The 19,581-nt window shown below is 41.7% G+C and overlaps 3 protein-coding genes across 4 annotated transcripts; 1 reads left to right on the plus strand and 2 right to left on the minus strand.

Annotated features, from left to right (window-relative positions):
- Positions 1-376: 376 nt before the first annotated feature.
- On the minus strand, positions 377-8,393 carry LOC115042432 (methylcrotonoyl-CoA carboxylase subunit alpha, mitochondrial-like). Its single transcript, XM_029500662.1, has 19 exons — positions 8,289-8,393; positions 7,716-7,759; positions 7,260-7,399; positions 6,989-7,084; positions 6,706-6,827; positions 6,398-6,545; positions 6,196-6,317; positions 5,974-6,085; positions 5,410-5,491; positions 5,184-5,311; positions 4,861-5,044; positions 4,474-4,583; positions 4,155-4,371; positions 3,946-4,032; positions 2,852-2,901; positions 2,523-2,660; positions 2,170-2,277; positions 607-678; positions 377-511 (listed from the first exon to the last, which is right to left on the minus strand). The coding sequence occupies exons 1-19, from the start codon at positions 8,342-8,344 to the stop codon at positions 377-379; spliced, it is 2,151 nt and encodes a 716-aa protein (XP_029356522.1). The 5' UTR covers positions 8,345-8,393.
- Positions 8,394-8,813: 420 nt separating this feature from the next.
- On the minus strand, positions 8,814-12,322 carry LOC115042449 (lysosome-associated membrane glycoprotein 3-like). 2 transcript variants are annotated; one of them, XM_029500683.1, is made up of 7 exons: positions 12,195-12,322; positions 11,444-11,560; positions 11,146-11,228; positions 10,734-10,856; positions 10,209-10,281; positions 9,934-10,104; positions 8,814-9,182 (listed from the first exon to the last, which is right to left on the minus strand). In XM_029500683.1, exons 1-7 carry the CDS (start codon positions 12,253-12,255, stop codon positions 9,043-9,045), a joined length of 768 nt encoding a protein of 255 aa, XP_029356543.1. In that variant the 5' UTR covers positions 12,256-12,322; the 3' UTR covers positions 8,814-9,042. The 2 variants fall into 2 exon arrangements, with proteins under 2 accessions (XP_029356543.1, XP_029356542.1); XM_029500682.1 differs by having other exon boundaries at positions 10,734-10,859.
- Positions 12,323-14,065: 1,743 nt separating this feature from the next.
- On the plus strand, positions 14,066-18,674 carry LOC115042124 (kininogen-1-like). Its single transcript, XM_029500165.1, has 8 exons — positions 14,066-14,134; positions 14,760-14,906; positions 15,625-15,741; positions 15,934-16,009; positions 17,212-17,381; positions 17,460-17,570; positions 17,653-17,748; positions 18,357-18,674. Exons 1-8 carry the CDS (start codon positions 14,069-14,071, stop codon positions 18,672-18,674), a joined length of 1,101 nt encoding a protein of 366 aa, XP_029356025.1. The 5' UTR covers positions 14,066-14,068.
- Positions 18,675-19,581: the final 907 nt, after the last annotated feature.

A 19,581-nucleotide genomic window follows, 5' to 3' on the forward strand; every position in this document is an offset into this window, starting at 1 on the left:
AAAGGACAGGGCTCCCCACAATCCTAAGCACACCATTACACTGACAAATCAACACAGAAAAGGAAAAAAAATGCAACCACTTCAAAGGCTTGATTCACTTAAAACAGAAATGTATAAACACAAGGAAGAAAAGCAGAAATATGGTCAGCAGCAACATGAAGGCAGCACTGTGTTTGTGTGACCTGTGTGGTGTTTACCCACCGACTCCACTTCAGGTCACTGTAGCTGTTCTGGGTCTGTCTCGTCTTCTCCGGACTGAGCCAAAGTCACCCGCTAACATGATTCAGGTCCTGACTTGCATCTTGTGTGGACGCTCCTGCTGTCACAGTAACCTGTCTGTGCACTTGATGTTGCTTATTAGTGTGTTTGGATTTGTTTATTGGCTCCCGCCGTCCCCGTTATCCTCCCCCTCCTCTTCCAGTTCCACCAGAGGAGCGTGGCGACTGGCCTGAGAGCCCTCACGGAAGAAAACCTTCTTGATGACACCTGACTTGGGCGTCCGGATCATGTGCTGCAGAGATGAATACAGACCACAGATCGGCTTTAACGGAATAACTGATCAGAAGCAGGAAGGTGTGTGAGGCAGAGCTGGCAGGAGTTGCTCACCTCCATCTTCATGGCGATCATGACCATTAGAGGGTCTCCTGCCGTAACTTTATCCCCAGCCTTCACCAGCACCTGCACACAAAGCACCGGATTGTTTGTTTGCTTATTTTTTGTTCATTAGTCATACAGTTGTTATTATTTTCATACTTCTGTAATTGTGTCTTTAATTTTGGCTCGTTCAGGTCATGGCAGGTTGCCTACTCTATACATACTCTATATCTTCTGCCTCATTACATTTGCTATCCGGATGTTTCCGATAAACAAGAATATATTTTCGATGGTGTCCATACAAAAAAAACAAAAAACAAAAAAAAAAAAAACAATACACAAAGTGGAGAAATGGTATAGCCTTCACACAACAAAATAAAATCAGAATTCAGTTTGTTTGTTATGAAGCAACAAAGGACTTAAGCTTAACTAATTGTGGACTTTGGAAACTTTAAAGAACAGTTTAATGTTGTATTAAGTTCATGTATGTTCCATTCCTCCTGAGATGACCGTTACCACCCTTGGACCTGTATGATAAATGAAACTGGAGTCAGGAGGTAAGAGGTTAGCAGGAAGCCTGGCTCTGGCATGTCCCAGCACCTCCAGTACTAACTGACACGATGCAGAGAGAGGGGGAGGGAGTCCAGTTAGCTGTTTCTCCACTGTGACACCACCCGCTGGTGCATAAAGGGCAATGTTCGATTTGGTCATCGCCATTTTGTTTCTTTGAAACCATGGCTTGGAGAAAAAAGGTGGAGCTGGGGTGGAGTGAGGGATGGATCCTATTTCCTGATTGTCAAGCAGGTCCCTGTCAATTACGCAGTAGCCACGCCCTAATGCCCCCCCCCAACTGTTTTATGGTCCATTTAAATGGAAGCGTCAGGTTGTATTCATGATGGCTTGAAACCAAAGACAGCCTATGAAGTCATTAGAAAAACTTTTACTTGGTTAATAAATGAAGTAGAAGTAGGACCATTTTCACAGAGACTTAAATACAAACTGACTTCTCTTTGCAACTGGCGGAGTCGCGCCCTGATGGTCATTAGAGGAAAAATGCAGGTTGAAGGTAATGGCTTTATCGCCCTGCTGTCTATATCCACTTTTATATACCTCTCTGCAACTTTTAATTTATACGTTCAGCTACTTCTTTGAAATCCTGGTTTAAGCCAATAAAACAAACTCCAGCCGCTGTGAAGGAGCACAAAATGTAGATGGGGTTTTCTACATAGTTAAAGAATCACTGTGTTTTGGGGATTCCTGTTCTACAAAATAACGGACTTGAAAACATCAAAACAACTGTTGTCCTTTTTGTGTTTTATTTTCAAATAGGCCATTTAGAGAATTTACAAAATAAAGGATAACATGCTGTCAGTCCACAGAGCACCAAGGCACTAAGGCAGGGTTCTGTTGATAGTTCTTCCCTTGAATGTCCTTTGTATGAGTTATATTAAAGCCTTATACATTTTTTATATCATTTACAACTCAACTACAACAACTCACGAAATAAGCAGATTCCTTTACCATAACAAACCTTAACTCACTGCTGCATTTTTCAGTTCAAACAACCAAACTCACCTTCTCTATAGTTCCAGTCATGGGGGCCACAGCTCCACCTTGAGCCCCAGAGCTGCTCACACCAGCCAAATACTTGGGCACTGGAACAGAGACCTGGGAGCTTCCCTCCTGCACCAAGGACAAAACAAAAGTGACTGAGGTAAAGATAGAGGTAAGGAGGATTTCAACAGGCTCTAATTTCCACCCATCTCAGATGCTGAGGGGTTGTTCTCAGACATTAGATGTGAAAGGCATTAGGTCACTTGGTCTTACGTGATGCTGAATCTAATATTGTTCGATTTTGGACCGCTTGTTGAACCAAACGAGAAATGTGATCATGCTTCCCACATTTCTTGTCAGTGAGGGGAACGTACCGTGGAGAACAGGTGGACCGTGTTGTCCAGGATCACTAGTTTGGGACGGGACTTCATTCCATTGACAGAACAGTGCAGGAATGAAGCCCCACCCTCAACCTCTATCTCTCCAGTCACATGGTACACCTCCTCACCAATCTGAAAGGAGAAGCGATAAACACGACTATGACAGCACTTTATGTATGTAGGTAGGTAATTTATGTGTAGTCATGACTTTGGTGCTGCTAAGGGAGTGTATTTTACTAAAAAAAAAAAAAGTTAAAAAAATTAAAAGAACCTTGAGGTTTACCACCTTATGTAGTGCAAATAAGAACTTCTTTCCAGCTCACCTGCACACTGTAACTTCCATCTTTCTTGTACGTGATGACCACATTGACTTCTGGAGACACAAACAAGAAGGTTGTGGAGATAGATAGCAAAGATGATGAAGAAGAAAGCAAGTTAAGCTGCATCTTAATCATTTTCATCACATTAAAACAGCTGCAGCCACTGGACTTATTTTTGGCCTGTCTGTGACAGACTGAATAGAAACAATTAATAATGAATGTGAGTTCATTAATAAACTGTAACAGATCAGAGAAGCTCTAAATTTAATTATTCAAACAGTCATTAAAGAAAGAGCTCAGTTATGAGCCAACTCCAGCTACACTGATCTGCTTCATTAAAATAACAATACCTCAGCTCTTCACCTTATTAAATAAAAAATAACTCTTAGCCTTGTCAGTATATATATTTCTCAAAAAAAAATTCAAAGCATCAAAATGTTTTGAGCTCTTAGTTTATAGTTAAGGTGCTTATGTGTTTTCATTGTGCATCTATTGCCCTTCAAACTTAACTCACACAGTTCTTGGAGCAGTTTGATTCACAGTTACCTCTTAGACTGACAACCACTTAGTAGCAGAGGGAATTTTCCATCCTAACTCTGACTCGTGTCTGCCCGTTGTCAGGTAATTACCGGCCAAGTCAATAAATTGCTCAGTCCAACGAATGAAGATGAATCAAAGCATTATATTTTATCAGTTCCAAATAATCCAAATGTTGTAATTTGATGCTTGTCTTTGTGTCTTTGAAAAGTAAAATCTTGGTGTTTCTGGCTTTCATAGGGACAAAAAAACAGTGTGCAGCATTTACCTCAGGCTCTAAATTTCTGTACTGAGCATTTTCACCATTTTATAACATTTCATGTGTTGAGAAATAACTGCCGATAAAACATACATTTGTTGCAGCCCCATTTGAGCTGTAATTTAAGTATGTCTGCACATAGAAAAATACCTACAGAGATTTTAAACCAAAATGATGCCCCTGATGATCACGATTCAGTTCTCCATCACTCTTCCCCCTTCCTCTTGATCAGGCCTTATCTTCTCTCTCTGTTTCTGTACACTAGTGGGACGTAAATCCTCACACTATGACTGGTACTTACTTTTGTCTCCCAGCTGCAATGTCATATTTCTGTTAAACTCAATGTTGTTTCTCCAGCCACTGCTACAGCCAAACGGTGAGAAGGGGTCTGGGGGGGAAAAATAAATAAATAAATCACACAGCATGTGTACAAAGTATGGAATGTTTTTTCCCTAAAGCTGCAAATCATTTGATCATTTCTCCTGACAAAAGGAAATATTTGTGCCTCACCAGTGGAGGCTTGTGTGAACTCCTGTGTGTTATTTCTCTCCTGTAGCACCAGACCCAGGACTGCCTGGCAGACTGTAGCCCCAGAGGGAGCACGTGGAGTGGGGAAGAGGTCAGCATAATGCTGGGGGATGAAGCTGGTGCTCACATTTCCTGCCTCAAACGCTGGGTGTCCAGAAAGACTCAGCAGAAAGTCTATGTTAGTGTTCAGTCCCACAATCTGAAAACAGCACAAAAGTGAACGAGAAAACTATTTTTAACCATTCTTTATTGTATGACTTCAGTCACAGAACATGAAACGCATCATCTGAGTGTGTCTTACGTTATATTGGCGCAGACAGTACCGCAGTTTCTTTAAAGCAGCAGATCGATCCTCTCCCCACACCACCAGCTTGGCAATCATTGGGTCATAATGTGCTGACACCTCATCCCCTGAAAACAAAACACACACACAGACACCATGTCAGCTGTGAAGCTCACAGTGTATTAATTGCATTTGTCCCCTGCTCATTCCACATCATTTAAATTCCACTAAAGTAGTAACATAGTTAGATTTTCTGATTTTTGGGATACAGAATTTCTGAGCAAGAACAGATGGAGAGCTCATTAAATGGATGAGGACCTGTTAGTGCTGTACAAGAACTCATTGCTACTGTTTCTACACTGCATTTTCCAGACATCTCTGAGATCTGTGATCCTGACTTCCTACCTTCCCTGACTCCTGTCTCTATCCGAGTGTGTTGATCTGGTGGAGGGGTGGAAAGATGCAGTAGAGGCCCCGCCCCTGGAAGGAAGTCGTTGTTTGGGTCCTCAGCGTAGATACGAGCCTCAAATGAGTGGCCCCCTAAGATGATGTCATCCTGGAGGAGGGGCAGACGCTCTCCTGCTGCCACCTGGAGGAGTTTTTCAGAGTATGATAAAGTTTCTGTCAGTAAAGCTTTTTTCGTCTAGGAGAAAACCCCCCAAACTCCTAAAATATTTTTACACCGTCAGAATATAAAGTGATTTTTTTCTCCTTCCCACCCATCTTACCCTGAGCTGCCACTCAACCAGGTCGGTTCCAGTGATCATCTCCGAGACAGGATGCTCCACCTGTAGCCTGGTATTCATCTCCATAAAGTAGAAGTTGTGATTTGCGTCCATTATAAATTCAACAGTACCTGAAAAGGACGACAAACCATATACCAACTACAATCTTTGTTTTAGGTCAGAAGCAATGTGACACTGTCAGATGTGTGTCGGTGTTTATATGTCTTACCTGCACCTACATAGTTGACGGCCTTGGCTGCTCTAACTGCTGCTTCCCCAAGCTTCCTGCGGACCTCAGGGCTAATACCAGGCTGAAAATTTGACAGAAATGGTTAAAAATACAGTGTAAACACACATGCAATGACGGAAAAAGTTTCAAATTAAATTACCACAGTGATCATATCCATCACATTATTGTCATATATAGAAGATTTTCCTCATTTAACACAAGTGTAACAGCAAGTTCCACTAACAAATGTGATCTCAACTTTATGTTTGTCCAGCTCTTGTCACGATGATAGCGATGCTAATATATCAGCGCTAATTTAATGTCCATCAGTGGGTTTGGAAAACATGATCAAGCCTAGCCAGTCTTTTGAATGACCACAATTTAGTAATTCCTCTTAGAGGACTATTACAGACAAGTGTTTCAGTATGTCTTGAATATAAATTTGAACAAAGATGGCAATTTTTTGGCTAGCTCAAAGGTATGTTTGAAAAACTGATTCAAACTATCGGCCTTTAAATCCACTCAACATTGGAAACATTTCTGTGACTACAATCACGCACTCACCCCTGGTGCTTCCTCTATGATCTTTTGATGCCTCCTTTGGACACTGCAGTCTCTCTCAAACAGATATACAGCATTACCGTGCATGTCTCCGAATACCTGAACCTCTACATGTCTGCAGGAGACATACAGCGAGGGTTAAAAAAAAAAAAGGTAATTTCTTTGAATAACACATAAGCAAAAGTAACATGATTGAGTGTTTGGCAGTTAGATAGTGTTTCCTACCTGGGGTCCTCTACAAACTTCTCAACCAGCATGACATCATCATTGAAGGATTTTTTGGCTTCTCGTCTTGCTGACTCCAACTGCTCCAAAAAGTCTGAGTCTGACCGTGCAATACGCATGCCCTAGACACAAACACACAGTCAGTTAGTTTCCTTAACTTCACTCACATCAAAGTCACTGTACCTTTTTCACATCCTCTCACCTTCCCTCCTCCTCCGCGGACCGCTTTTATCATCACAGGGTAACCAATCTTAGCAGCTTCTGCTTGCAGCCTCTCATCTGATTGATCCTCCCCATGGTAACCACCAATGATTGGTACGCCAGCAGCTGACATGATGTGTTTAGATGTGCTGAAAATGGGCACAAAGCAACAAATCTGTTATTATTGCTGTATCTTTACTTCATTAATGTCTTTTGGCCGTATCATAAAAAAACTTTTTACGAACACAATGGCATAATGTTTTAAGCAGACACTATAAATATTTGTAATGCATCATATGTGTGTGTCACCTCTTAATGCCCATGTCTCGAATGGCAGAGGAAGGCGGCCCAATAAAGATAATGCCCTCTTGTTTGCACGCTTCTGCAAACTCAGTGTTTTCAGATAGAAAGCCATAGCCAGGGTGCACCGCCTAGACACAAACACAAAACTTTTAAATAATTTGCTGTGATGATGACAAAAGCATGAGCTATATTAGTCAACAGCGGTAAAGAGATTTAAAAAAAAAAAAGCAGGATCTAGACCTATAATGGTGGTTTAAAGAATTCTTTATTTTAAGGGATTACTACTGACATGCGATCCAGAGTTCTTGGCCACTTCCAAAACCTTCTCCATAGAGAGGTAACTCTGCTGGGAGGGGGGAGGTCCAATGTGGTACGCTTCATCTGCCTAAACACAACCAAAGCCAAAATAGATTGTTTAAAGTCCAAAAAATGCTTAATACTACCAATATGATATCTCTTTGTAGAGTTCCTGCCAAGCTGAGAGTGGGGAAGAAAACAGACACCCAAAAACATAACAAAGACAATTTTTTTGTGAGAAAAAGAAGTATCTGACTTCTCACCATGGCTACATGCATAGAGTGTCTGTCTGCGTCGCTGTACACTGCCACAGAACGGATACCCATCTTCTTGGCTGTACGCATCACACGACATGCTATTTCTCCGCGGTTGGCAATCAACACTTTCTCTATCCGTCCCATGCCTAGTGAGGACAAAGCCGACACAAAGTGGAAACAACTGACATTTAATGCTCTTTCAATGAGATTCAAGGATTTACTTAAGAATTGTACAGAAATAATGATAAGTCACAACTTTTAGTGATAATAAGTACAAGTGGTTTTGGCTCCACAATGGATCAGCTTCCATCTATTCTATCTATCTAAGAACATCAGCAGGTTTGAGAGAGGGACCGTTTAAACAGGAGACCTTGATCAAAGTCAGTTTTTAGTTTACTGTTTTGCAACCAGCAGAGTTGATGGTTTCATGACAATATTTTAAGGAGTCTGTCATTCACTCACCTCCTGACAACAGTCTCACGCCTCTTTTGGTCCATGGCAGTTTCCTAAACAGGGGACAGAAGAGGAGGCTGTCAACAATCCCTGTGACAATGAAACATCTGCTGTGAAGAGCAGATCTGCTTCCACATGAACGAATTACTCATGAAACTACAGATTAGGTCGGTGAAGCTCGTTAATAGCTGAGCTACATTTAACTGCAGCCACTGAAGACCGGACGGAAAAGTGTGAGCTGCACCAGCAACATTAGCTATGCTAACTGCTACCTTTGTTTAACCTTGCTCAGGTCTTATCTGTACCTGAAGCAGTTGGCGAAATTGAAAACACTCGATCAAAACATCAGTGTTGTGCTGATTAAAAAGCGTGATTTTGCTGTTTAGGAATCAGTGGTGGATGATATATCAATCTTGGATGCAAATGTACATTTTACCTGGTTAGCTCTGCGGTAAGATAACGCTGGTCCGCTTGGGAAACTTTTAAAAAGAGCTGAGCATGTTATTGGTGAAGATGTTTTAGGAGAACTGACTCTGTTTCAGGGGACAACATGGCAGATATGTCACCGTGGGATGTACTCACTGTTTAAATATCCTCAGACCGAGCAGAGTGGGGAAGCTCAGGATGACTGCAGCCATAGCTACCAGCTGCTAAGGCTAGCTGCTAGCTTAGCTCACTGACTGTCTGACCAGTTGAACGTGGAAAAGGCGAAGCGATAATTCCCCCCCCCAAAAAAAAAACTAAGCAAGCAATGGACCGTTTTTGCGCTACTTTAACAGCAGCTAACCACTCTAACCAAAGTCAGACATAAATTATCGGTGCTTTGAAATTTCACGCACGAAACAATACCACTTTACGCTTTTTAATTTCTGTATTACTACTTATGACCTTCCCGAGGACTCGTAGCGTCGGCAGCCAATTACAGGAGTGGACATGGAGGTGTGGAGGGAGATGCGGTGACCACAAACAGCCAGCAGATGGCGCCGTCTCACAGCTCAGGCTGGTATTTGCTTGAGTTGAGTCTGACTAGCGGTGCATTAGAGTCGTTGATGAAGACTTGCACTCATGAAAATATGACAGCTGCATTCACTGTTTCTTTTGTATCACTGGAGTGTTTCAGAATAATAAATACAACATTTTTATAAAAAAAAATCACAAGAGACAACAGTGATTAAAACTCATCACTGAAAGCACAATAAAAGACCAATGAAAATCAGGTTCATACTAGTTCCATACTTTTGTTTATGTATATATATATAAATATGTGTGTGTGAGCCAAAGTATAGATGTTATCATTTGAGGCATTTCTTTTAAAAAGTCAAGTTTTATGTTGTGTTCAGAGCGCTTCATAGCCGTGTCTGCGGCGGTCTTTGATGAACAGGTGGGTCAGGACCAAGGTCAGGATGAGACCCACTACCACGGCCCCAACAATAACGGGAACAACTTGCTTGTTAAAGTCAGCCCAGCACTCCATCTCTGAAATATAAGAGAGAAGGAGGATGATCGAAAATAAATATAGATCAGTAAAAAGATGTGCAGTTTGTAGAGGAAAAAATGTTTGGGGAAATTTTCAGCTGTTCTTGTGGTATCATAGGTCTTTCATGCAAAATAAGGGGTAAGAGAGCAAGTAAGCTGTTTAAAAATTTTGCATGGCAAAGTTTATTGCCTTTCACCATGTGGCTTATCACAATGTTGTTTCCTATTAATCATTACTGCACAGACCATTCTACTGTAACGGATATGACTGTTTGGCACCTTATTCAAACTGATCTTTAAAACCAAAGGGGCATATCATTAAGTCTTCAAAAACCATATCCTCAAGAATGGGGAGCTCACAATTAATCTTCCTGCTCTGGCCCAGATTTCTGACAGTAATAAAGATAAAAACATAATAAATATTTTTGTGTGAGTTGGGCAAAGCCAAATATGATGCTGAACGGAGTGGTAAATGTAGGTGTCAGAAAACAACCTGATTCAACTGGAGAAAACAAGTCCGAACACAGAGGCGATGTCCTCACACATAGTGTCAACCCGGTGTCAACTGATAGTGTTTGGCCCTTTGTGCACTTCCCAAACATTAAGTATTTTTTGAAAAGAAAGTCTAAAACATTTTGCTCCTTGTTTTTGATCCTTCTTAATCATTTCAAGCCCCATCCAGTTTTTATTTAACATCTTGGTTCAGTTGATTCAGTTCCACTTATAGAACAAAAGTGATCGGCTCAGTCACCTTTTCCGTATTTTCCTTTGGGCAGAGTGAAGGCTTGGATCTGCAGAGGGACCAGCTTGATCCACAGCTCAGATGACATCAAAAGCAGATATCCAGATTGGCACTTGAAGCTCAGACCATCAGCTGTTGTGAACAGCCTGCTGTGGTCCAACAAGCCAAAGTAAGTCTTATCTGTGAGGAAGTGGATAGAAAGCAGAGACAATTCAGGTTACTACTGTAAATCAGAGACACAGCCATGTGTAATCAGCCCTCTGTTTCACTCTGTCTGCTCTTACTGGCACATGTTCGGCAAACAGGCTGAGGAGACACGTGAGCAGCCAGCTTTGTGATGAAGAAAAACTTTTTTTCCTAGGGGCAGAAACACAGGGACTGATTCAGAAACCCCTGAACAAATGCACATTTTCTATGTCAACAGACAAATCAAACATTTTTTCATCCTCCTGGAGCAATCTGATCTACAGTTAAACTCAGAGGACTCACTAAAGCTCCAAGCAAATGAATCACGTTCCATGAACAACAAATAAATTCAAACATCTTCTTTCTTGACAAAGCTGAGTTTCCAATCATGACAAGGACATTTTTATTTTCAAAGCTCCTCTAGCTACGTAAGAAAATAATCAGATGTCTTCCGCTCCATTATTTTCATTCAGGCTGAAGTCATGAATGTTTTTGGGGTGTTGAGGAACTAAAGTCTCTATGTAACCTTATTCAGTCTTCTGATGGCTGGTGAGCTTGAACTTCAAAGAACTAAATGTATCTTTTAATTGTTGTATTGCAGGAATATGTGAAAGATATGTGACCATCCTGAAGGTGAGCTGCAGACCGGCAGCGTTGTCTGGCAAGGTGAGAGAGAGAACAGCAGTGTCTTTGCCACAGGAACCACTGGTACTGACGCTGGATGGTTCCAGGTTAAAATACCAGGTCTTCTGAGTGCACACAGGAAACAAGTATCACTTCACAACATCAGAAGTCATCCATTCTCTTCCCTTTTTGCCTTTAATATGAACAACAGTGTGACTAAATACAGTCAAATATAAAGTCATTGTTTTATGATGGTGAAACCAACTTCAAACACAAAGGGACACCGACACAAACACACACAGACGCATTCACAGGCAGACAATGGAGGGAAATGCACTACTCACAAATGAACAACCCCACACACATGCACATGCACACCCACACAGTGCTTAGTCAGTCAGTGGCTTTAACCTTCTCTTGGATGACAATGTACTCTACTCCCATGGTGGCTTTGATACAGGGTTTCCCAGCAAGGCTGGTCAGCGCGTAGGTGCCTGCGCACAAAACAACCACAAACACGCACACAAAGTGCACACACACACACACACACACACATGCGTGCAAGAGAGAAATTTCTCTAAGATATGATGATGCAATATTAAAATTATTCCCTTTCAAAATGTTTTACTCGTGTTCTTTCATTCTTCATCTGCCACACATCTGAGATCATTTTATGACGTTGATTCTGGTTGAGTGTTTGTGTGAGTACCTATGTGAGGAGTGGATTCAGATGGCTGCAAGACCGGCCTGTAGATCTGAGCTCCAGAGGGCAAGTCAAAGTTAGAGGCAGAGTTAACAGAGCTGTCATTTCTCCCTAGGTGGGCGCCTGGTGGAGGAAGAGACCTTTCATGTACATAATTATCTAGCATTTCAAACATCAAGACAGGTGATTTTTACCCTGGGATATCATATAAACTTCAACAGTCAGATTTGGTGCTTCATTTTTGTCTCTGCTTTTTTTTTTTTTTTTTTTTTTTTTGAACAGCCTGCATTTCTAAGATTTCCTTCACAGTCATTTCACATGTTCACTTAAACCACAGAACAAGGAACACAACGAGTGTGCGACCATCAGATCACACAGGCAACGATCACTGTGTGGGACAGGAAACCAGACCAACTTAACCCAAATTAGCTGTTCTGCAGTGACAGCACTGAATACTGCACTATTACTATTACTAAATGGACACCATTCAGTTTCAAACTATTGAAGCTTTATATATAAATCACAACCATCCCATTTTCATTCCCTGCAGTGTCACAGGAATTGGTGCATCATCAAACGCTGGTTAGTGCTGCAATGCATCATTTACATATAGTCACTGATATGTGACATGAAAACATTGGCGTTTAAATAACAGCGACACAGTGACCATGGTTGGCAAGGTTGTGAAAACCTCCTCTATCTTAGAGAAAACCTATCTATCTAATTGCCATGTGTGGGTGAATATCATCAAGTTTACCTGGGATAAGAGCAGCCACGAAGAAAAGGCACCATCCTCCCGTGTGACCCCTTTGAGGCATAGTTAGAAAAAGAAAGCATAAAGCAGAGAAGAATAGCACCACTACAGCCGGGGGCTCTGCAGCTTTTGTGTGGTGGAACAAAGTTAAAACTGTCAGAAACCTAAGAAGTTCCTGCAGAGCAAATAAAGTGCCAAAGAGGCGGGACTCTTCTAACACTTCTAACTGTAACCTCTTGATAGTTCAGTAGGCATATAGTGAAGCATTTGAGAGACTCAGCTAATACTGACTTTATTTACTTCATGCGTGATTACTGGTTGCAAAACAAAAATGCTTAAGTTATAAATGAACTCCAAATTTTGTGAGTTTAAAAAAAAAAAAAAAACAGACCAAGGGCCTCATTTATAAAACTATGCATAAGATTGTTACTAGAAATCTATGTAGGCCCTAAAGCCATTGGTCTGAGTTTGCTTAGATGTCTGTTTTTTGTGTGGAAATTGACGTACACCACGTTTACAAATGAGGCCGAAGCTCATGATCCTCTTTGGGTCATGTTGAAGGATAAAGGCCATAAAAAGGAGGTTAGTTGTTATGTCAAATATTAAATCAGACTTCACCACAGATGATCGTATTTAGTTTGCTGTGTCCAACACTTTATCATGTGCTGTCTGTTTTTCTTTCAAGGTTTTTTTGAATACATGTGACCAGAAGAGGGCAGAATTAGACTTTTTTAAAAATCTGCTCTTGTTTATACTTTAACAAGGTCATGAACCATTCAAAATAAAAAAATCTGCAATCTGTTTAAACCACAACACTTCAACAACTGACTTCTTGCATCAGTTAGCGCAGACGAACACAAATGGGCGCAGCTGATGAGTGTAATGTGATTCTAAAGCCTGTGACCTCCAGCGCACATATAAGGTCGAGACATGTTGTGATCATTCTGCAGCTAAGGTGACCTTTTACGCACCGGTGAACCTGGTGAACCCCTGCTCCCTGATTACACAAAAACACAGGGAACACAATAATACATCTATCATATATGGAGCGCAACATCCGACTGTTTTTCACCTCATTTCAAAGAGGAGCGATGGTGAAGTCAGAGTTGGACGGGCTAAAGGTCGACAGGGACAAAGTACCAGTTAAAACACACAGAAAACACACTGAGCACACACACACACACACACACACACAGACACGCACCGAGGCCTTGCAAACACATGATAGTAAAAGAATGTTTTGCTGTGCAGCCATTGCCACTCAAGTCTACTTTATGTGGTTTATTTTGTGAGGATGTGTGAGTCTGTTTGAGGTAAGTGGGTGTTTGCTCTAAAAGCATCACTAAAGAGAGAAATCTGTTCAACTTCTCAAATGATCTCTTTCTCTCTCTTTCTGATAATGACACTTGTATTGACTCAACAGGTAGGAGGGCAAACAAAAAAGCAAACATTTGCTCTCCTTTTACTGCGTGAGTTTTGAACAGTAATGTGTGTGTGCGTCCTCTGTGCCCTCCCGTCCTCTGCATGTGTGTCTACCCGTGTGTCATCATCTGTTCTAAGGATTCCCACCTACACCTTTAGGAGAATTTCACTCAATCGTCCATCCCTGTGTGGTGAGAAGTCGAGTTTTTCTCCCTCACTCAGCAGGATCAGTAGCGGGCCTTCAGCTTCAGAAACTGTAAGTTCACTGACTTTACATCAGCTATAAATATGATCTTATCTCAGCCAATAATGATCCAGCTGATGCTGTCAGAGTTAGGAGGGCATTTGGACATGAAACACGGTGACATTACTTCAACCAACTGCGGCTGAAGGAAATGATTAAAATATCCGCCTTTTCTGACAGAGCAGAGCCAAACATCCATCAAGGTCCCACAATGAGGAGTGGAGTGGGCCTGTGTGTTCTGGGCCTGCTGTGCCTCCACAGCTTGGTTTTTGGGCAGGTAAGCAGACGATATCAGAGGCTGCAGCTTTCTGGCCTGAAATGAGGCAATACTGTAAGAGCAGGTGATCCATCAGGCTGCTGAGGAGCTTTAACAGGGCTGGAAAACACATTTAGATACGTCACTAAAGTTAAAGTAGCACTACTGCTCTGTAACAATACCTCAAATCAACTTTAAGTGCATGATATTTAAGCAGTATTTTAGAGTTGTGCCAGGCTGTAATATGTCTTTCTACTTGCCCACTTAAAATTCAAATGGAATTAAATGTGGAGAATGAATGTAGGAGATAACTATAAATTTCAGGCATATATAGCATTACAAGTATTTTGCTGGTTCCATAAATACCATTCTGAAAACTGAACTTTGACCTGCTCAGTGTTAATTATTGTATTTGCATTCTTTTAGAAACACTTTTGTAAGTATTTTTTAAAATGTTGCACAATAGAAGTAGAGGAAGGAGTATTTAAAAAAACAAAAAATTATTTAAAAATCCATCAGCAAAAGTCGAAGTCAGACTTTTTATATTCCTCTATGTTATTCTTCCACCCCTCTGTAGGGATCCCAACGCCAAACTGGGAACCTTTGTTTTAGTTTATGTTTCTCTCTTCCTACACTTCTTGTCTAGAAGCCAGTGGATGTCCAGCCAGGCGTTCTGATCTTCTGTGATGACCAATCTGTACAGAAGGCTGTCAACTCCGCTGTGGACAAGTTCAATGGGAGGATGAGCACTGGATACAAACTGGCCCTCTTTCAGATACTAACAGCCAGCAAGGTAGAGTGCTTACAAAAACAGATCTGACCTAATTTGTTACAGCATACGCAGTCCACAAGAGCAGGCCCTTATGAGCCTTCAGCTTCCTGAGACCTGAGCTTTCATTTGGAATGCACTGATCATTGATCAGAGAAAGTATCCATGAATTAAGGTAACAGCGTAATGGCACATCAAACTCAAAATGTGGTGTCCTCATATGAAAATGTAGAATTTTAGGAGAGTGTTTCTAAAAGCTACAGTGTGTTTTCTTAAGGATATCATAGTTTTACTAGTTCGCTAATGCTTTATTGTTACTTTCATCTGCGCAGTATTTCACAGTTGTGGATACATGAACTATTTCAGAAACAAGTTTGTCACTGCTCCCTTTGGAAGGGCAGAAATTTCAATGTCCAATTATGTTTCTGTCCTCACTGTATTTTAAATTAACTCATATAACTGTTAGAATTTCCTCCATCTGTTGTATGGATGCAAATCTTTCACCTTTACAATAAGAGTTGGTCGTTAAGACATTGACCATATTCACAGATTTTATTGTTATATATTGTATATTGTTCTTTCTGAATACTGGCTGCTGACTGTTTATGTGGTTAGATCTGATGATGCTTCATTTAAATATCTGCGCAGCTCATTTCACTGCTGTAGGTGGAAGGTAAGGAGGAACCAAAGCTGTGGAGTGACGACTATGAAATTTAGTGTCTCTGTGTGTGTCCCTCCACAGTCAGAGAACGGCTCCGACTCAGTGTATTCGCTGCAGTTCACCACCAGGAGAAGTGACTGTCCCGTTGGCAGCAACAAACAGTGGACAGAATGTGACTATCTGCCCGCCGGACGCCAGGTAACACTGACGATGATGCTCTGCCTCATCCTCTGCGGAGAACATTTTTAACTCCACTGTCAGTAAATGGCGCAGATAAACACAGCTGCAGAATCCGAGCACATTCAGACCAGATTGTATGATAAAGTTTGGTGGTAATTGTTTATCACACAAATCCTAATCAAAGCATCATCTATCCTGTTGTTCCTCCAGAAGCCGATTTCATGCAATGCCACAGTCTACATGTCAGAGGCAGAAACAGACGCCCAGCAGGTGGATTGTGTGCTCGGTCAGTGAAGAGATGAACAGAATGATCTCAGGGTGGATGATTTTTCTCTCCTATGACACAGGCGCAGCCATAATAAGCTGCCAGTGCAGTGAATCGTCTTTTACTTTCCCCTAAGCAGATTCATGATGGTCAGGATGAATGTGAAACTCTTTAGCTCAGTAAGAAGACTGAAAACAGGGAGGAAGACGTGTCAGCTCGTATAAACCTACAACCTATAGTTTTTGTAATAATCCAAAAAATGAGAAATCACATTTACTTAAATGATGACAAGCGAGTTTCATGTGAACTATAATAATATAACAATAACCAGTTAATTAGGTGATAGGTGATAGGGCCGAGACCCTGAAAGCCCTGAAACTGAAGCTCCTGCACCTGCAGAAGCATGTTCATGGAAGATCCCTGACTAAAACGAAACCCCAAATTTAAAATAGTGCCGACGCACACTCACAACAATGGGACCAATGGGTTAACATAAGGTGAGTCTTTCTGGTCACTCCCATTCCAACATTGTGCGAATACAGGACAAGCATTGACAAGAAAGTGAAACAATATACAAATTGCAGAAAGTACTGAAAAACTGAATACAAGATGAGGGGACACTCAAAGAACAAACGACTTTGATTTACATTTAATCCAAAAATTAAGACTCTTTTAAAATGTTCTTAATGAGCAAGCTTGTTTCAGAAACTTGGGGCCCAGGGATTCATCACGACAGTACTTATTCTTTTTATATATCCTCTGTGACATTCGGGGGATTTTGTAACACTGCTAATTCCTGCAGTGTGGATATATTCTCCCGTGAGACAGTTTCTCACAGGAGGACATGGCTGTCATTTAGAGTCATTGAAGAAGCTGAGACTGATTGTGTAATTTATCAATAGAATCTGCAAATAGGGAAAGCAGAATATTAACTCATTGCATCATAAAAGGCAGTGGCCTTTTCTAGACTTTAATCTGTTTGCCCAAGCCGCCCACTGAGTTCCCTCTCATGTTTCTAAAATGTTTTGCACCAGGCTGAGCTAAGGCTAAGTGACATTCTCCCACAGTTAAGGCCAAAACAATAATATATGATACATATTTTGTATCATGGTTTTTGGTTTTAGGGACTTTTTGTTGTTGTTGTTCTTGTGCTTTTATATTTAATGAACCAAAATCCTCAATCATGAACCAATCATGAAACAAACATCTCGCCTCTCCTCTAGATGATCACATCGTTCCAGAGAAAGCTTCCTGTATGGGCTGCCCTGTGCAGATCGATGAGACCGCAGAGGACATTCGGGTTCCTCTTGCTGTCTCCATTGCCAAGTATAACGCCATCTCTGACTCCAGTCACCTGTTCACCCTGCACACTGTGGGCCACGCCACCAGACAGGTAGAGACCGGGTGATATGAGGAGACACACAGCGGGAGGAGTCTGCCTTTCTAACTGCTGTCTGACTGTATCCTGCAGGTGGTCGCAGGTTTCAGGTACAAGCTGAGGTTCGACATGCAGAAAACCACTTGCGCCAAAGCTGAACACAAAGACCTCACAGAACTGTGTGCTCCTGATGAACAGAACGTGGTAATTATGAAATACATGTCATCAGTGATATTGAGGGAAATTTTCCATTCTTATTAAACTCAGTGTACGTGTACGTGTGCAGGAATTTGCCAACTGTAACTCTACAGTGGATGTGGCGCCGTGGAGACATGAGCTCCCACAGGCTCAGCTGAAGTGCGAACCAGGAGCCCTGTTCACGGTGAGACCCTAACCCTAACCTCTCTGTGCAGCACTTGGTATAGAAACCTTTGGAAATTGTTCCTCATCACTGACATAACAGCATAGGGTGTTACACTGAGCAACGTCAAAGCCCACAAAACAAAGTAGTAATGTTACCGATGATCTTGTCAGTTGATGTCTGTAGGGTGGAAAATCGTTAACGGGGCCATGCTAACATCAGTGCCTTATTTTAGAGGTGATAAACGATTATATATTTATCACACTGGTGCCCCCTGCACACAGTCAGTTGGTAAATCACTGGCAGGCCTGCTGCTGTGTGCCGCCTGCTGGATTTAGCGAAAGCTGAAATTCATTTTATAGCTCCGGGGAATGTTTTTAAATCCATGTGGGAACCAGAAGGATTAATTCAAACTCACAAACACTTCTGCTCTAAAGCGTTGAAGAAAACTGGTGAAGAGCAGCAGAGTTCAATGTTTTGTTGCAGGAGCAGAGTTGCCAAGGGAGACATTTCAATGGTGTAGCTCCTCTTAGGTTGGCTAAACCTGCGTAATGGGGGCAAGCCAATAAAAGTCTCAGGACCATAACGTCCACACCTAACACCACCACTTCCTGGCTTCTTGTCTTCAGGGATTCATCAGGCGTCGGCCTCCTGGCTGGTCTCCACTCAGGAACATCCTGTACGAAGCGCCAGCTTCCACCACACCTCAACCCTCGCCAAGCGTTGCTAAAGACGAATCTTCCGAAGAGGACATCACAGCAACCAAAGCATCTGCCTCCCCTGATGAAATAGTGACTGAAGACCCCTTCCATTGCCCCTCGAAGCCTTGGAAACCTTTCAACCCAGCTCCTACTGCTCCGCCCGGACTGCCGGCAGAGGTTATCGTGGAAGATGGCACCCCACAGCCATCAGTTGTCAGCCTCAGTGATCTAGACCTGCTGGGATAAAGTTTTCTGCACATGCTCAATTTTCAAAATAATTTTCAAGCTTTCCCAGCAGATGAGTAGTAGACTAGTCCTCTTGCTGCATTGCAGGGATTTTTTTTTGTTTGTTTTGTTTTTCGCAGTGTCATGCGGATTTGAAACTATGGAAGCAACAGAGTGAAGTTCATAAAAGAACCTGTTAAGATCTCTAACTCCTCAGAAAGCGTTGGAAAAATAAAGACTAAAATGATGGCAGAGCTCTATAGTGTTTTCGCATAAAGAACAAGGAGGAAAATGTGCCAATTTGCTTTGAGTAAACCAAAGTAATGTGTGTAAGGGCCCTTGGAATATGTAAGTAGAAAAAAATCTACAAGAAAATGAAATAAAACTTTGTTCTTTGTGCTGGTTTTGTGAGTTTTGTGTTCACACACATTCACATTCATCCACAAGTCCGAGCTGTTTGAAACGGCGGCATTTTCCTATTAGGTAGTAGGTACGTATATCTGACAGTCCTTATCTGTCCCAGAGAGACACAATGTGCCACAAGGCAGCTTTTCTGGGTTCGGGCCTTTCTAGGCACCAAAGACATCAACCATTTGAAACCAAAAATGAAGCATTTCAGTCATTATGGCTGGACAGGGCAGACCAAAGTGAACAAAATGCTCAATAAATAAGTCTGCAGTATAGTCAAACCGAAAGAGCAAACACAAATCATGTGAATGTTTAACAAATGTATTTGTACATCTTGTACATCTTCACAGAACACTCAGATGACCAGCCAGTCAGTCAGGGTACAAACCTTTACTGTGACCAGGGAGCCAAAACACAACATACATTTATAAATTAAAAACTCTGGTTATTGTGAGAATGAATTTCCTACAGGGAGCAAACTTAAGGCATTCATTTAGAAACATTTGTGTGGCTGCCTTGC

This window comes from Echeneis naucrates, chromosome 4, assembly GCF_900963305.1.
Source record: "Echeneis naucrates chromosome 4, fEcheNa1.1, whole genome shotgun sequence".
NCBI lineage: Eukaryota > Metazoa > Chordata > Actinopteri > Carangiformes > Echeneidae > Echeneis > Echeneis naucrates.

What these genes read in the sequence shown, in the direction of transcription:
- LOC115042432 (XM_029500662.1), bottom strand. Translation starts at nt 8,344, where the DNA reads ATGGCTGCAGTCATCCTGAGCTTCCCCACTCTGCTCGGTCTGAGGATA. An exon ending in CGAGACATGGGCATTAAGAG is followed by an intron (nt 6,546 to 6,705) that starts GTGACACACACA and finishes GCCCATTTTCAG; the next exon opens with CACATCTAAACACATCATGT. An exon ending in ATTGCAGCTGGGAGACAAAA is followed by an intron (nt 2,902 to 3,945) that starts GTAAGTACCAGT and finishes TTGTGTCTCCAG; the next exon opens with AAGTCAATGTGGTCATCACG.
- LOC115042449 (XM_029500682.1), bottom strand. Translation starts at nt 12,255, where the DNA reads ATGCCTCAAAGGGGTCACACGGGAGGATGGTGCCTTTTCTTCGTGGCT. An exon ending in ACATTGTCATCCAAGAGAAG is followed by an intron (nt 10,860 to 11,145) that starts GTTAAAGCCACT and finishes GTGTGCACTCAG; the next exon opens with AAGACCTGGTATTTTAACCT. An exon ending in TGCAGCTCACCTTCAGGATG is followed by an intron (nt 10,282 to 10,733) that starts GTCACATATCTT and finishes TTCTGCCCCTAG; the next exon opens with GAAAAAAAGTTTTTCTTCAT.
- LOC115042124 (XM_029500165.1), top strand. Translation starts at nt 14,069, where the DNA reads ATGAGGAGTGGAGTGGGCCTGTGTGTTCTGGGCCTGCTGTGCCTCCAC. An exon ending in ATCTGCCCGCCGGACGCCAG is followed by an intron (nt 15,742 to 15,933) that starts GTAACACTGACG and finishes TTGTTCCTCCAG; the next exon opens with AAGCCGATTTCATGCAATGC. An exon ending in CTCCTGATGAACAGAACGTG is followed by an intron (nt 17,571 to 17,652) that starts GTAATTATGAAA and finishes GTACGTGTGCAG; the next exon opens with GAATTTGCCAACTGTAACTC.